Source organism: Sceloporus occidentalis, unplaced genomic scaffold (genome assembly GCF_023333645.1).
Source record: "Sceloporus occidentalis isolate IW3139 unplaced genomic scaffold, rSceOcc1.0.p SCAF_78, whole genome shotgun sequence".
In the NCBI taxonomy this organism is placed as follows: Eukaryota; Metazoa; Chordata; class Lepidosauria; order Squamata; family Phrynosomatidae; genus Sceloporus; species Sceloporus occidentalis.
This window is the reverse complement of record NW_028317058.1, coordinates 247,418-264,661: the sequence shown is the minus strand read 5'-3', so window position 1 is coordinate 264,661 and position 17,244 is coordinate 247,418. Positions and strand designations below refer to the sequence as shown.

General features: G+C 39.9%; 1 protein-coding gene across 1 annotated transcript in view; it reads left to right on the top strand.

Annotated features, from left to right (window-relative positions):
* The window catches only part of LOC149285481 (AP-3 complex subunit beta-1-like), a 103,996-nt gene that overhangs the window by 57,317 nt on the left and 29,435 nt on the right, over positions 1-17,244 (top strand). Inside the window, exons 15-22 of the mRNA XM_089495260.1 lie at positions 67-243; positions 2,138-2,324; positions 3,588-3,718; positions 4,591-4,693; positions 6,169-6,304; positions 7,482-7,641; positions 12,264-12,336; positions 12,846-12,952. Of these exons, the coding sequence (XP_089351386.1) occupies positions 67-243; positions 2,138-2,324; positions 3,588-3,718; positions 4,591-4,693; positions 6,169-6,304; positions 7,482-7,641; positions 12,264-12,336; positions 12,846-12,952 (1,074 nt within the window). The remainder of the gene's footprint in view (positions 1-66; positions 244-2,137; positions 2,325-3,587; positions 3,719-4,590; positions 4,694-6,168; positions 6,305-7,481; positions 7,642-12,263; positions 12,337-12,845; positions 12,953-17,244) is intronic.

The following is a 17,244-nucleotide window of genomic DNA, read 5'->3' as shown; positions in this document are numbered from 1 at the left end:
CAATGTCTTGTTGAAGAGGTGCGAGTAAAGCGCATACTGTGTATGACGTTCTCTGTTGTCCCCCAGGTTCCGATGGCTAGAGCGAGCATTCTGTGGCTGATCGGAGAGTACTGTGAGAGGGTACCCAAGATTGCGCCTGATGTCTTGAGGAAGACGGCAAAGACTTTTACAAATGAGGATGACATAGTGAAGCTTCAGATCTTAAACCTTGCGGCAAAGCTGTTCTTGACCAACTCCAAACAGGTACGTTGACATGGATCAGGTCCGGTCACCAATAAACTTTCTGACAGCCAGTTGGAAATCTGGAATTAAAGTGAGTCAACCCTCTGGTCCATAAAAGAGCTTCTCCTGCGATGACCTAAGTCCTGTGTCGTAGAGGAATTTATTTTTCATTTTGAATTCAGTAATAAAGGTGATGGCTCCTCTCACTGCCTTTCATTGGTAACAGGTAATATACCTGTTTGGGATTTTGCTATTTTCCTTTATTTCTTGATCTATATGAGGCTTGAGACGCCGTACCCAGGACACAAGGGCTACTATAGCAGAGTTGCTACCCTCTTTTAAATATGGCTTCAGCTGCTTTCGAACTTATTAAAACACTTTTCTAGACAAGTATTTAGTAAAATAATCATTTATTTTTAAGTGTAAAATATGTCCTCATCCTGGCTGACTACATTAAAAATGAAAAAAAAAAATCCTATATGTTGCCCCCCCCCGATTTTTAAGCTTAACGTACGGGCTGTGTTGCTTTATTTTAAGTTTTTGTAGGCTTGAGTTGGGATCTGTTTGTGTCCTGAGACTGATTTCCAATGTTAAAAGATCGTCTTTGAAAGGAAATGAATTTTCTGAAATAGAATTATAAACAAGAATAATAAACCAAAGTAGGCAGAATAGTATCCATCATAGTGTCTCCAACGCGCCACTGAGATGCTTGGTTAAGTCTTAGCGACTTAGCGTTCCGTAGGGTCAAACAATAGTGTACATTATCTGCAGGACGCTTTAATATATTGGTATTATTACTACGCTGTGAGCAGAGAGAGATATACTGGCCTCCTTCATTACAAGTAATTCTTCGACTGCTCGGGGCATTTTTCTTATTCAGTTCAGTACACCAAGTGTATGAATTTCCTTCGTTGGATGAAATAATCACATTTCACACTCCGTGCTTGTTATCCGGCATACTTGTGTCTATATTTGTACTCTATACACATAATTACCGCCGGAATACGTTAAAACTATTTTTAACCGGCGTTTATGCATTACAGATGCATCTAATTTGAAACATTTACAGCCGTACAATTTGGGTTTTCTGGAGGCCATTATAAAAGAAGAAAAAAAAAGAAGACATGATCTCAATGCAGTTTTAATGTCGCACATTCAACCACCGGCGAAAGAAATAATAGAAAATCTGCCATAAAACACGCCGTTACCTTACGTAAATAAATAAATTAGCAATATTACAGGAGGCTGTAAGCACTCTTTTATCTCGCTTTTTACATCGCGTCAGCATCTCGCTCTTACGAAAAAAGTAACGGCTAAATGCGGTGCAAATAATTTTCAGTAATCCGGTTCAGTGATTCATGCGTCTCCCGTAATGGCTCGTAATTCAGAGCAAAGTAACGGCGTGCGGTCGGACTGCGGACGGAGCCGGTGCCAAGCCCGGTATCTCTTCATAAAACGCACCTCGGCAGGAACGCTTCGCCAGCCCCTAATACCCGCTGATGTTTTGATGTCCTGCATATTTTTCCTATTAAGTTTTGAGTGCCATGTTTTTCGTTGTATTTCCACATTCATTATGCTCACGTAGGCCCTTCAGTGGGTTTGCCATATATGATTATTTTTTAATGATGCCTTTCTTTCCACTTCAACAATTTAATAATCTAGCACATGGCTGCCTTTTCCTAGTTAGCATTCACCTCCCGGCTCCGGAGAGGACATGTGCTTTGGCTTCGGTGTTTACGTTTGCCGCGTCAGAAATGCATATTCCCACAGGGGCAACATTTGTTTGTCTTAATGGTTCATTTTTATTACCGCTTTAAATATGTTTACTGAAACTTCTCAATAATGAGAAATAACGCATGGTAGGATCTTTTATGATTTCTTTTTTTTTTTTTTTTTTTTTTTTTCTTTCTAACAGACAAAGTTGCTTACTCAGTACATATTAAACCTTGGTAAATATGATCAGAATTATGATATTAGAGACCGGACACGTTTTGTGAGGCAACTTATTGTTCCGAATGAGAAGAGCGGAGCCTTAAGCAAGTACGCCAAGAGAATATTTTTGGCCCAGAAACCTGCTCCTCTACTAGAGTCGCCATTTAAAGGTACAGTCTATCTGGTTTTTTAAATTGGTCTTTTACCTGTGACCCTGAGAACTTTGATAGTTACCGTTTGTTTACATCCCTTTCAATATAATGATGGGGCTATACTTTGTTTTTATGAGCCTTACATTTTCCTAATATGTCGTATATATAATTATTTTTATTATGCACTTGAATTGAAGACCTCACTATAGCTTCAGTTTGTGGTCACCACATTATCCACCCAATATCTGAATTTAGTATTGATAAGCATTCGGCAGAGGTAGGTCAGTCTAGATGAGCGACCGGTGTTCTGTAAGACCGCTGTCTGCTTTTGCCGCAGGCAGATCACCTTCTTGGGTGACCAGGCCACCTTGGTGTCCTGCAGGTAGAGAGCCTTCCCCATTAGGCCTCCTTGGTGTCCGTAGACATGGGTAAGCAAAGTGTTTCTTGTCCTTCTGCTACTTCTCATCTTTAAATAAGAAAGCGGCCGCATAAAATGGAATAATGGGAGTGTGCAGAGGCACCGAAGACCACACAAGGCTCAGCCATTGTCACAAGCGCAAAACTCAAACAATACCAACAGCAACTTTTTCTTGCCTATGGCAACTAGGTTGGCAAGTCCATTGGTGGTGGGGGGGGGGTTAATGCCTTATATTAAAACACGAGAGGTAGCAGAAGGACAAGAAACGCTTTGCTTACCTGCCAGCTTCATGAGGTTTTTTTTGTTTTTTTTATTAATACTATCCTCACAGAATACTTATGTGACTATTGTTCACAAAATGCAAATCATAGATATCAACCAATAGAATTAAGAAACTTGCTCTTAATACAGCATAATATGCAGTTCAGAATTTACTTAAGAGTTTAGTGTTCTAAATCTCATCTCATTTCTCTGATAATGGTGTTTGGATTCGCAGAAAAATAACTATTAAAATTCTGAATGAGTGTTTGCCAAGACATGCCTATGGGTTGTTTAACTGCGCTGTCATTCTTAATATTCGCCGGAAAGTCATTTTTAGAGAGGCTACATCTCCATGCAACACCTCTAAACACACAGAGTGATTAGCTTTTTTATTGGCCGTTATGGAAGAGATTATTGTGATGTATGGATTGACCTATAAAGAGCTTCCTAGTTTATGTTTAGTCCCTGGAACTCAAGCTAATGTAACTGCAATTATCTCTTGTCTTGATTATGGCTGCACGTTCTGTTCCAGGGCTCATGTTTTTCATTTTATTCAAATGGTAGCTTTTTTTTTTTTTCTTTCTTCTTCTTTTTTCCAATAGACAGAGACCGCTTTCAGCTCGGCACCCTGTCACATACCCTGAACAGCAAGGCCACGGGTTACTTGGAGTTATCGGACTGGCCGGAGGTGTCCCCTGATCCCTCCGTGCGCAATGTGGAAGTTGTTGAACCAGTAGGTGTTTTCTGTCCCAATGAAATACTTTTATAACTAAATATACTATTAGGAACATTGATCTGCTTAATGGCCAACCCCCTCCCCAAAAGAAATTCATTAATTTAATGTTTTTGCCATAATTTTGGCCAGGTACACTTCATTTTCATGTTACACAAAAGCAGTCAGGTTGCTGTCATAGAAACTGGAAAAAAGTTATCTTAAAGTTTTTTGTTTTTTTTTAAGGGACTAATTCTACAGAGAAAAACACAAAATAACAAATAATGTAGAACAAAACCTTTAAAGAGGTAAACATGCCCCAGATTTTTCTTACCAAGATCAGTGGAGCAGATTATGCTATAAATTTAGCTTAAAGTAATGGATATTAGTTAATAGATTGTACGTTTGCAAGAACAGGGCCTCTCATTGGTCCAGAGAGCAATCGGGTTGCTGTTTTGGAGTCATTTTTCTCTTATTTGAGACACAATTGGAAAGTATTTTATTGCTTTTTTTTTTTTTTTTTTAATATGCCTTCTTGTGGATCAACAACGATATTGAACTTGATGGACTTGTCTTTTTTCCCCTCTACCTAAATTACTCTTCTTCTGTACTAGTACTTCAAATAAAAGAATGTTCTATACGTCTCCTATAGTGTCGGAATCACCTCTATAGCAGAAATACGAAACAATTCTGCATAGTCTGTCTCTGTTGGACAGCCCTTTTCCAGAGCTTGAAGTCCAGGAGTAATCAATCCAGTTGATTATAAAGTGTATGCCCATATAATAAATAAAATCTTAATGTATAGACTCAAGGTTAAGGAAACCTAGGAGTCAAGAATGAATTAGTATGTTTATTTCATTATAACGAAGCAGACTAATTGTTTCTTTTTGCAGGTTAAAGGATGGGACGCATCGGTTGCAAAACCAAAGAAAGAGAAAGACGCTGAGAAATTTTTCTCTGAATCCGAAGAGGACAATGAATCTGCAGCCACCAGTGGTAAGGGCGTCTATCAGGAATGTCCTGACTTATGTGACTTTACATAGTTTATTACTGAAAGAAAAGTCTATTTTGGGTTTGGGGGAAAACCCCCCACCTGCGGCATTGGATGGGCAGTGTGCCGATTTCCCACTGATCAGACAAATGAGGAAAGAGTCGGCTAGCACACATCTGTGTACGTAGTATTCCTCCATTTATACTACAAAAACAGTCACGCTTCCCATCTCGCTGTGAAATCTTAGCCGGATTGTTCATGGCTTGCGTTACAGATCAGAACACAGCGATTTACATTGCTTTGCGTGGATGAGAAGAAGTGGATCAAATAACCTTAATGCATCTCCTTGGGCTTCCTCGAGCATTACCAGTGAGAATCGCACGTTAGATCTTTACTGTTGTAAAAGTGAACTAGGCTGATCAGGATCTTGTTCGATATTTCCTTCTATATCATGAGCAATATAATAGCTATCGAAATCTGAAGGCTACTGACCCCTAATAAGGTGTCCAGCCTTAAATGAACATTTATGAAATTATTAGTGTTAATTATTTTATACATGATATAGAATTAAAAAAAAATAAAAAATATTTAAGGTGCTTACCCTTCTGTACGCCAAAGCATAATGTATGTAATTGAAAGGCTAAACGTGCCCCTCCGGCAACAGACGTGGACCCGCAGGTTTGATTGCAGGGATGATTAGAAATGGGAACTGATAAAGGGATGTCGAGAGGCAGTTGCTAGGTTAGTAACCAAGTGCTGCCTCTGAGTTAAATGGTGTTGCCCTAAAATATGGAAACATAGGGGGCCATGACAGACAGGAGCATTTTAAGATATAAAGTGATTTTTAGTACGTCATCCGTCTTGTAACTGGAACTTAAAATTTCCCTGCGTGCGCGGGTGTGTTGCTGGTTTTATGTGACTGCATTTTTTCTTTATTATTCGGTTTATGCGAAAACTAGATCTATCCGTGTAATATATACCTGCTGTGAACCACAGTTCCATAATGGGTTTTGGATTCAATTATTTAAAATGACATAAAAATAACAAGCTGCTAAGTAAAAAAAAAAATACATAACACAAAGCCTTGTGTGCTGATTAATGCAAAGTATTTTTCTGATGAAGGGCTCACTTTAATGCCGTAATAATAATTATATACACAATGGGTCTTTCGGTTGGCATGCATTGTCAAATCCATTGTCATTCTATGTGTATTGATCAATTCTGTGAAAACCGTTTTTATTTCCACAAGATGTTTTGCTATCAGTCAGAGTAATGAATATAGGTTTTATTGATTCTTGTTACAAGATTAAACAATAGCTTTCCATGTGTTAGCAGAGCACTGGTGGCTTTGGAGATATGTATCTATTAAAGTTTGTAGAGGTCTGCTCCTCCATGTTGGGGCACTGTGATGAGTTTGTTCAATTATTTAATATCTGGTTATCCAGGATCGTAATGTTTAGTTATTTTTTTTATGTGCTAGAAAATGAATCTGATAGTGAAGAGGACAGTAATGATGAGGAGGAAAGCAGCCGTGAGGACAGCAAAGACAGCTCGGCCAGTGAAGACGAGGAAGACTCAAATGAGGAAAAGAAGCCAAAGAAAAGTAAAAATGACAGGTAAGTGTATACACGGGTGACGTAGACTGCATTCTAATCTGTACTGACTCGGTTACCTGCTGTGTTTGCAACTGGACACATCTCAGGAGCCAAGTAGCCATGGCTGCTAGATTTGTTTAGTTGGCTTCTAAATCTTAGTGCTATTTTCTATTAATGTCGGTGGATGCATCTCTCCCCAGCATCAAGTGTCCACGTAAATGTTTTTAGATATGACGGTGATATAGATCTCTTTAGATAGGAATACCCAATCAAAGGCGAAATCCAGGCCTCGTCCATTTATGAATGTCTGTAAGTGATATATATATGATTCTCATCAAAATACGTTATTGCTGCCTTTAATTATAAATCTGTTACATTTAGCTCAGTAGGTGGAACGGCATCTTTAATGTTTTATCCTAGGGCTACTCGTGCCTTCGATCTGTTCCGTTCGCCACCTTCGGCAGGTAGCCAGGCTCGAGCACCCGTTGCGCTGTAACCCGCCGCCAGGCCCAGCAGCTTAGCTCAGTCGTGGCTGACAGCCCTGATTGGGGTATACTACGCACTCTGCTCCTTTTATTACACACCGTAATTAAAGCAACTCGCCCTGCCACTTCCATAACAAACACAGCATAATGCCCTAATTATGACTTTATTAATTTAAGTCAGGATTTAATGATTTTAAAAGTGATTTATATTGTTTCTCCCGCTCAGAACAAATGAAATCTGTAGGTTAAATTAATACAGGCTTTTCATCATTGCAGAGCGAAAAAGCTACTTACCAGTAAATTTATTTCATTAGCTTAACAGCTACAACTAGCATCGGTAGGGTAAACAGTGGGTTGGTTATTAGCTTACAAGCGCTAAAACAATAAAATAAATGACTGTGAGCGTCGCCCACTAGATGCCCCGTGTACAAGAGTGCGACAGTAGAGGGTCACAACAGAGACATTTTTGTTAATGACCCTTTGTTTTGGTGATGGTTATTTCACTGTTGAGTAGATATGGCTGGATGGTTTATATCCCCAGTGCCCCTAGGCTGAAGGCCCACTGATATTCACCATGACCATGATAAAAGGAAGTGGATATAGCCAAGTAGAGGCATCTAATTAGTAGGGTATGTTAAATTTTGTTGTCATTACTTAGTCAGAAGTCGTACATAAAACGTATTTTTTTTATAAGCATGTCATTTTTTTTATAGTGAGTCTGACGATGAAAATAAGGAAAGTGCATCAGAAAGTGAAGATTCCAGTTCGTCATCTTCTCGAAATTCAGAAAAGGATTCTTCTGGTTCCAGTTCGCAGTCAGAAGAAGAAAGTGATTCAGAACACAAGACGGCTAAAAAGATCGTCAACAACAAAGTAAGGCATGCGGTACGTAGGAGCTGCCCTTGTTACTATAAGGGGCCGCCATCTTTAATTCTTTCTTTATAAGTGATTCATGAACCATGCTGTTACTTGAGATACTTGAGGGGTTTTTTTTGCATGGAATCCCCCACTGGATTTTTCCCATGTTGCTGGGTTCAGAATTGGTTCAGGTGCTATTGACGGCCACTGGCTACATTGACTTGAATGGCAGCAAAAGTAAGTGTTTTAGCCCCGTGCAGTTGGGTCAAGCCTGGAAACATTATGTTCTAGTATATGGAAGTGTATTGTGATTGTTTTAGAGGCTATGATGCATTCACATTGGCTACTTATAATAGTAGGCAAACAGGGGCAGTCACAGAACTGACACAGGGTAATAATTTATTGCCATGCTATCATTTTCTAAAAGTAATAAAGGTACATTTCATATACATTCTAATCCATACATTATATACACTTGCTCATGCATATGTTGACGCATTAGCTTATTCCGTTTCATTAAAAAAGTTGTACTATCCAAATACATAACCTTATTTTTTTTCTTTTAAAAGTCCTTTTCATGTGGTCAGAATATAATTGATTATTTATTTGTGATATGTTGATAGCTTTTCATACTGTAAAATATTTTAAAATACTGGGGGATAGATCTGAGTCACCGAGGCATTAAATACTTTGTCTATTACATTAAACCTATAATAAGCGGATCTATTTTAGCTAAACATACAGCATTTTTATGATGATATCAACATTTCTTGTCTTTTTTTAGACGCGCATCTTCATGTAAGATATGTCTATAAAACCCGTTTAGAAAAACAAAGTAATTATTGGTTAGAGTCAGCTGGATAAATAATTTGGATTCATAGTTATCAGCCCTAGATACTGATTAAAAAAGAGAGACTGCTTATAATTCTGCCATCTGCTGCAAGACGGCATTACCTTCCAGTGACCCTTGTAGAAATAGACTTGGTAATATGAATATGCAGAGCCCATAAAAAGCATTTTACTCTGACGTTACAAATTATCCCTTGACTGTTACAGAAAATCCTCCTAATGACCATCAGATGAAAATTATGATCAATGTCATTTTAGCAAGGATTAACCCTATGAAGTCCAGAGGCACTAGGACACAAGGATTTTCTGTAGGCAACAAGGCTACGTTAGATATTCCAGGCCAAGCCATACTATATAGCACGACTAGGCTGCCTCGCCTCAGGGGGTTCTGCTTGGGGGTCTTTGCATGCCATAACGATTTATGTCACCTATCTTGTGTCACCCCATAAACTAATAGGACAGCACAAGGGTGTCCATGTTTTACACATTGATATACGTGTTGGTTGGCTTCTGATGTGATCATAACCCCCAGCCTGTGGAGCCAAAGAGGGACATATTGTTTGAGGGGATGTGGCTCAAGCTGTAGAGGCACGGCTTTAAACAGCCTTTTTAGGGGACTTTGGAATCTATTGATAGCGTTTTATGTAACTGACCCTGCAATAACACTCGTATCTATAGGGTAGCCAGGAGAAATATATGTCATATATATATAATCCCCTAAAGGAGGACATGTGAGAAGCAAGGAAAAGCTTACAGCACCTTAAACCTTCCCATGCATGATAGAAGCGATACTCTGCCTGTTTAGACTATGGCATGATAAACCATTTACCTTTCTGTGTATTATCTTTGCCAGACACTACCGGCCCACCATCCTGATCCCGTCTATGTTTCTATGAAATGCTCGTTCTAGAGCCCATCTACCTTTCCATTATATGCCCGTTCTAGAGACCCTCTACCTTTATAGTATCCGCTCGTTCTAGAGACCCTCTACCTTTCCGTTATATGCCCATTCTAGAGACCCTCTACCTTTCCATTATATCATCCATATCATCCATATACCATCCTGATCCCGTCTGTTTCTGTGAAATGCCTGTTCTAGAGACCCTCTACCTTTATAGTATCCGCTCATTCTTGACCCCCTCTCCATTGTGTACACAGTACAGAGTCATTTTAGCTTTCTGATTCTCTGATGATTTGAGGAATTGTGTTATGATTTTCAGTAAACTTTTAATTGCTGCCAGGATTTTTGCACATGTCTCATATCTATTATTTTATTCCTCGGCTGCTGTATAATTTATATATATATATATAAACACACACACACACGGGCGTAACTAGAAACCACAGGGCCCTGGTGCAAAAATTGCACCAGGGCCTCACAACATGTGCCACCCTTGCCTTAAACAGCCTGTGACCGCCACCTTTGCCCCAAACAGCTTGAGTGCCTTTGCCCCCAAGCAGCTTATCATTGCCATGTAACCCCCAAACAGTCTGTCTGTGCCATCGTTGCCCTTAAACAGCTTGTATGTGCCTTCTTTGCCTCTTGTCTCCCCCTTTCAACATATACTCTGACACACGCATGTAAACACACTTAATTACAAATTACACACACTTAACTCACTAACACACACGTACACATTCATTCTTATACACACTCCATCTCATCCCTACTTACACATCAGCTCAGCAATCCTTCCTAACCAGCCCTTCATTGACACTGTCTGCAAAAGCAGGATGGTGGGGACGTTGCATGTTCTTCAATACGTTTCAATTAACATGTTTGAAAATGATGCTATTCATAATAAACCAGGTAATGGTCATGTATGTATAAATCTAAATGTATAGCGCTGCAACATGATAGCCATGGATAGAGAGAAAGCAAATTTAGTAAAGATGATACGTTTATTGGCTAAATGACAAAATAAATGTATTGCAAGCTTTCAACGCTATCTAGGTGTCTTCTTCATGATAATATGCCTGAAGAAGAGACCTAGAAAGGGTTAAAAGCTTGTAATCCACTATATGTCAGTTAGCCAGTGAAGGTATCATCTTTGCCGAATGTAAATCCAGATGTATGTGAGTTAAAGATGTATTATTATTATTATTATTATTATTATTATTATTGTATTTTACTCTATTAGAGTCAAACTAGAACTGACAGACTAAGATGAATTTGGTAAAGTGGGCCCTGCTCATAAATTTACAATCTGGAGGAATAAAAAACAAAAACACATCTCTGGCCCAGGGTCCCTTGCAGTGTTGGGGTCCTTTCCCTGGGCCACAGCGAGCATACAGACGCTATACAACATGCAAATGAAAATGGAAATTTGGGGCAATATCATTATTCTGCTTATTGTCCTCCTCTAACAACCTGATGTTGACGTAGGTAATGCAGTGGTACTAGTGGGGGATCGGTCAGAGTCATATTTAAGTTGTGAATGATGCATTTTACCGAAATATTTTGGAAGGTAAGATGAGATTAGCACTGAAAGCCGCCGCGGTTCATGTTGTATTTCTGTGCTGCTCTATGGCTCATGCAGCGGTGTGAAATTTTCATTTTCCGCACTTTGCAGTCAGCGTGCATGAATTATGCATTGAGCAAGAGAAATCCTCAATCTCCTGCTTCATCTCTTATATGCTTTTATCCAGTTTCTGTCTCTATTAACAAGATGAATTGTAAATTGGCAAATCTAGATGCAATGTACCTTTAACGTTTTCGTTAAGAGCTATTCCCCCCCCCCCCCCCCGGGCCGTATTTAAACCATGGTAATGTGTTAAAAATATACAGCAATTTATTGCAGGTAGGGGCGGTTGCAAATATTTCTCCCCAAAATCCAATTACAAATGCCTTCTTGCCACGAACAACTGTTCCATTTCTGTTCGTTCATGGAAGCTTATCATCCATACGACTCGTAATATGCATTGAAATGAACATTGATTGTACAAACACAGGTTATTGTTTTCTCATGGGATTGTGTTGAATTTTGACTTTATAGTGCTATTACAATGGGGGGGGGTTCCAACGTTACCAATAACATAATTAACAATATTCTAAATTAACAATAACATGAGCACACTGAAGACACCTCTGTTCAGAAGAAGCCTCTGTTCTTCAGTGTCCTATATATTAATCTTGTTCCAGTCTATGTCCAGTTAGCCATGTGCTGACAGCGTTGCAAAACATGTCCATGATTGCAAAACATGTCTGGTATTTAATAACATATTGTGTTAAGGTACTGACCCAAATATTAACATACTTTTCCATTATTATTATAATAAATAACTACAGCACAGCAGTTCCAATTGACACACCTGATCCATTCTCTTGGTCACCATTTCTATGAAGATCACCTTTCAAGATTTGTACCAGAATCCAGAGGCGTACTTGCCTTATGGTGCTCCCCTAGACCTCACCCAGAGCATTACCCTTCAATTGCTGCTGCCGTTACTGCTATGTGACGTGATATGATGTCATATCCCTCCTCATGAGGACGGTCATCATGGGGGGTACAGCATGCTATGGGGCATTTGTTGGTTAATGGAAATGTACCCATTGGGGAGGTCAAAGCTCCCATTCAGCAGTAGAGCCTGATCTCCCAATAGAGCAATACGTCCCTAGTTTTGGGGTGGTTCCGCTGCCCCCTAACTGGACCTGTCACCCTAGGCCAGGATACCCCACTTCCAGAATCCATTCACTAGTCCAGGAAACTCTTAATCACTTCATGTGTTTAAAAACGTAGATAGCATTGGCCATAAACCAGCTGACTGGTATATTTGTGTTTTCTCAGAAACCTGAACCCAAAGCCTCAAAAACGGAGACTACCAAGAAAAAGGACATCTCTCTGCTGGATCTAGATGACTGTAAGTATAATGAAAGTGGCTTTGACTTTTGAGGTGGCTATAGTACTTGTGCTAAGCAAACAGGCATAATTACCCCATTCCAATTTCAGAGCTCTATCCAGCTCATAGAACTTCTGATAGCTTTTTAATTATTTTCTCAGCAACCAAATGCACAGGTTCAGCCAAGCTGAATATTGTGTTCTAAGCGTCGCTGGAATGGATAGCCGCTGAACACATGGCATCAATACAACAAGTGCCACACAAGACACAATCCCCTGTATATTATGGATTTGTATTGTGGAGAGTGGCCTGATTAGCTGTGATAACTTCATGAATGGTAAATGTCGCACAGTACTGAATCAATGCCAAGTTAAGAGTCTACATTATTTTAACCATACAGCCAAATGGTTGGCTAGTGGCTTAAGATCCAGGAATTTAATCTCCTATAAAGAATCATAGCATTTATAGAATCGTATCTCACTTTGTCTGAAATGAAGGTGGAATAACCAGCGTTTTATGTTCCTTCGCAGTTGAGGTGTCGTCTCCTGTGGTGACTTCTAAACCCACCATTCTCTCTCCTGCTTTGTTGGCTGATCTACAAGGTCTCTCGCTCACCACATCATCTCCCGTCATAAATGTAAGTGGTACAAACCCCACGCCTTCACTCGTGCGCAGCTGGATTCTTTATACTATTAATAAGTGATTGAGTAATTTATAGTGTTCCACACCAAATTCGAACCATCTTGCAAAATAAATACTTAGGATATCCCTTCTGTTAGGGATCCATGTAGGGAAAGAGTTTGTATTGTGCATGGAAACTGTGTAACAATTAAAATACAAAAGTTATCTATTTAGTGTTGGTTCCCCATTTTATGCAAGAAGGAAAAAGAAGATGCCTCTCCTGAACTTTTGTAACGTTAACATATATACAGTATAAGCATATTCTAGAGAGCTGTGACGTCTTGCATCAACATTGGCGTTTGTAAGGACCTTCCATTCTAAACAACTAAGCATGCCAATGCCTTTTATGCGTTCAGAACACAGCCCGGGTCACACTGTATGTCCGTTAACCGACTCATTTGACATGGGTTGTGATTTAATATCTGCTACCTGGCAAACACACCTCTCTCTCCTCCCGTTATATATAAAACATCAATAGCCATGACGCTTGTGTACAGAATCATGTCTTTAGCTGCATCAAGGCAGGGTTTGGAGGTGCCATGGTGCAGAAGGAGAGACCCAACAGTATATGAACAATTATTTTAATTTGGTATGAAGATTTCATTCAATGAGTTGCATTAAGAGTTCATTTAACCAAAGCATTACTCCTATAGTTTGCTTTTTAGCAAAGCATGTTCTCCCTTCACGTGATGAACCAAGTTTCAGTGTTCCAGCTCTAACGCTAATAAATGCCCGTTGGTTTGTAACAGATTTAGAGCTGTTGGCAGGGTACCCTCATATCCTCGCGTATCACACCATAGAAGATAAAAGAAATAAAATAAGTTTGTCAAGCACAATCGCCTGTATTGCAAACTTCTGTAGCGCATGTCCTTTGGATAAGAAATTTCAGTTTTTCATTTAAAATTAGAACTTTTGATTACGAACCTTTTTGTGTTTTTAAAAATACACATATGTTGCGTGGAGCTCACATATCATGACATCCCCAACATGGAAGAATATGAAATTGGTATCTCTCAGTGCTTCGTATTTGCATAATGTGAGAAATAGCTGTAAAATCGGAAATAATATTCCAAAGTCTTTTTTTTTTTTTCCAACTTTTTCCTTCACTGAGAGAGAAAATGAATTTAACTGTAGGGCACATGCCGAACTAACACTAAGAAATTAATTTATTACCGCACGAAGGAGAGCTTGCAGTAAGAATAGATGAGTATATGACCCTAATATCAGAGGAATGTAACAGCCACTTATCTTAGAATATGTCAGACAGTCTATTATTCAAATCATTCACCACTGTAATTGCATACAGCTTCTATAAAGCCTATCAATAAAGCCTATTTCTCTAAATTCATAGCTGCCGCACATTATTGAAAGTATACTTTGTCCCTTTGTTTCATCTACTTGATCCGTAAATGAAGATTAATAACAGAGTATAGTATCGCAATAGCGTTTTAGAACATCCCAATGCGACCCCTTGGACCACCAGAGGGACCCACTCCGCTAACATTTCAGGCCCATTTTGTAGATGTTGGGTTAATTGTGGAGAAATAGAGGAGAAAATATGTTTAAGTGCTCATTCTTTTTAATCAAATCACCCTCCCTTTTAAACTGATTGAAATGTCACAGAGTATGCCTTTTCATGCGTTCGTTAGTAAATCAGTTAATATGTTCTACAGGCAGGACTGCAAAATAATGCCGCAAATAGAATTCAGCAGTGTGGACGTTATACTTCCTAAGGGGGGAAATACATGGATACTGTGTCTTTAAACAGACTTTACATTCGGTTTATTAAGCAGGTGAAGTGTTGCTCTCACCACATGCCCATTCCCACCAGTATATTTGCATTTTATTAAATACCGGGTATGCGTGAGACTAAACCTTAGATAGCTTTTTCATCCCTGGGTGATTGAGGGGCCAATTTGAGGGAAAATACTGGGATCCCTACTTCAGACCCAAAGGACCCTATAAAAAACATTACATTCTTTGACTCAATAGCACAAGCCAAATGGAATTAATGAGGACTCAACTTGCCCAAGCAGTTACTGTGATAATGCTTGGTTACCTCAAATAATCTCAAGTTTTGTGATCTGTCTTTAGTGAATTTACCACAAGGTTCATTGGTTTTGGCTTCGGTGCTATTTCTGTGCCAGCAAGTCCCAAATCCCGTGTTCTGGACATCCTTCTGCTGCCCTAAACAATCGGTCTTGAACTGAGCTCCTCATCTTCTCATCCTACATCCCCACCAAGAATCATCCTTTGCTGTGAATAATTCAAGCATCACCCCGACATCAAGATCTGTGCTCTCCTCTTCATTTCTCACGATTATTCACTTGGAGAGCACCGCCACTTTCACTTATATCACACCAAACCGCTAATACATGCCCTAATCACTTCTCACCTTGACTGCTGCAATCCTCCTTCATCTGAACTCCCCAATGCTTGCCTTTCCCAAAACCATTCTTCATGTCTAAGCCATACTTATCATCTTTACTTGTCACTCATCCAATACCACCCCTCTGTGCCAGTCCCTACATTGGCTACCAATATCAACCAAGATAAAATTCAAAATCCACACTTACAAAACCCTCACCCAGTACTGGAAACATACAATTAGACAGCAGATAGGAACCGCTCGGGCTAGTCTTGTCTTGGATGACCATATGCTGTTCCCAAGCATGTGTTACTTCACTCACTGTATTAACCTCTATCACTTCTGCTGGGAGGCTGTTCCACATACCTAGCACACACTCAATAAAGTAAAACTACCTTAAATTACATCTAAGCCTCTGACCTTTTTAGTTTTCAATTTTGACCTCTAGTCCTCCCATTTCTTCTCCTTTTACCTGTACTTCGCTCCTGTATTTCTCTACGTCGCTTCTCTCCTCTCTTGCAAGCTGTACAACATAACCCCGCAATGAACGGCACATACCTTACCTCACCTCTCATCCTATCCTTCCTTTTCCAGCTTCAACATTTCAGTTATTGAACACCATCCTCTAGATTTCTTACAACCTGCTCCATCCAGCACTCTGAAAGCCTTCAAATATGTTCCCTGGATACACACCTTTTCTGGGATGCCTACCATGTAACTATGCCTTAACTATTCAAAACCTCCAGGTTCCTATTGCTTTGGATTATAAGGTGTGGAAGTCAGTGGTGTATTTGTGTTGGGCGCTGTCCTTTTTAGCCGGCAACGGGATATGATGTCATATCACGCTGCTCCACTTTCCAAGGAAGCATGGCGCAAAAGGAAACTATGGAGGACAGTCCTGACTTGGCACAGCCCTCCATAGTGTTAATAGCCCGGTTGGAAAGAACTATGATATTCCTTTTTAACCAGCCCATTGACTACAGGAAGCTGTGATCGCCAAGTAGGGCGTTAGCCTCCTGTTATGTGGCTGGGGCTGTTGCTTCCTTGGATCTGCCTCCCCAGGCCAGAATATACCACTGTTGGCAGCTAGAGATGTACCTTGGCTGGCCTGCTCTCTCTCGCGTGCTTACCCTCTCCTCTACGCGAAGTACGCGTGATCTTGTCATGGTCCGGTGGGCTGCATGGCTGGCTTTGAGTTTGTTATCGAGTCTGTGCCGGCCAGTTACAAGAAAGATCTCTGATCTCCTCAACCAGCCCATGGAGCAGAAGCGCTTAGGAAAAGTGTATTACAAAATAAATCTGCCCTAGGTTAAGCTGTCAGAGGAGCTACTGTCCCCCCGGAACTCTTGGTCAGGATACACTACTGTTGACGACCATCCCCCCAACACCTAATTTCTTTTAAAATGTGTATGGTGTGTAGAACCCATTTTACGGCGCCAAATAAATACCGTATTTGCTCGATTATAAGACAACCCTGATTATAAGACGACCCCCCAAAATCTGAATATTAACTTAGGAAGAAAAGAAAAAGCCTGAATATAAGACGACCCTAAAGGAAAAAAGTTTTACCGGTAAATGTTAATTCATGTAAACTATTTTTTTTAAATAAAAGCTATGATTGAGAAAAATATTTTTTTTGTTTTTATTTCCTTGTATTTTCCAACCTGCCCCCCAGTTACGCACATCTTCCCCCAGGCTTGCCACACCAATATGGCACTGTGGCCCATGATATGCCTTTTAACCCTCTATATGCCACTGTGCCCCATGGTATGCCTTTTGACCCCCTATGTGCCACTCTGCCTCCAGAAATGCCTTATACCCCTATATCCCATTCTGGCATTTAGGGGGTTAAAATGCATATTATGGGGCAGAGTGGCATA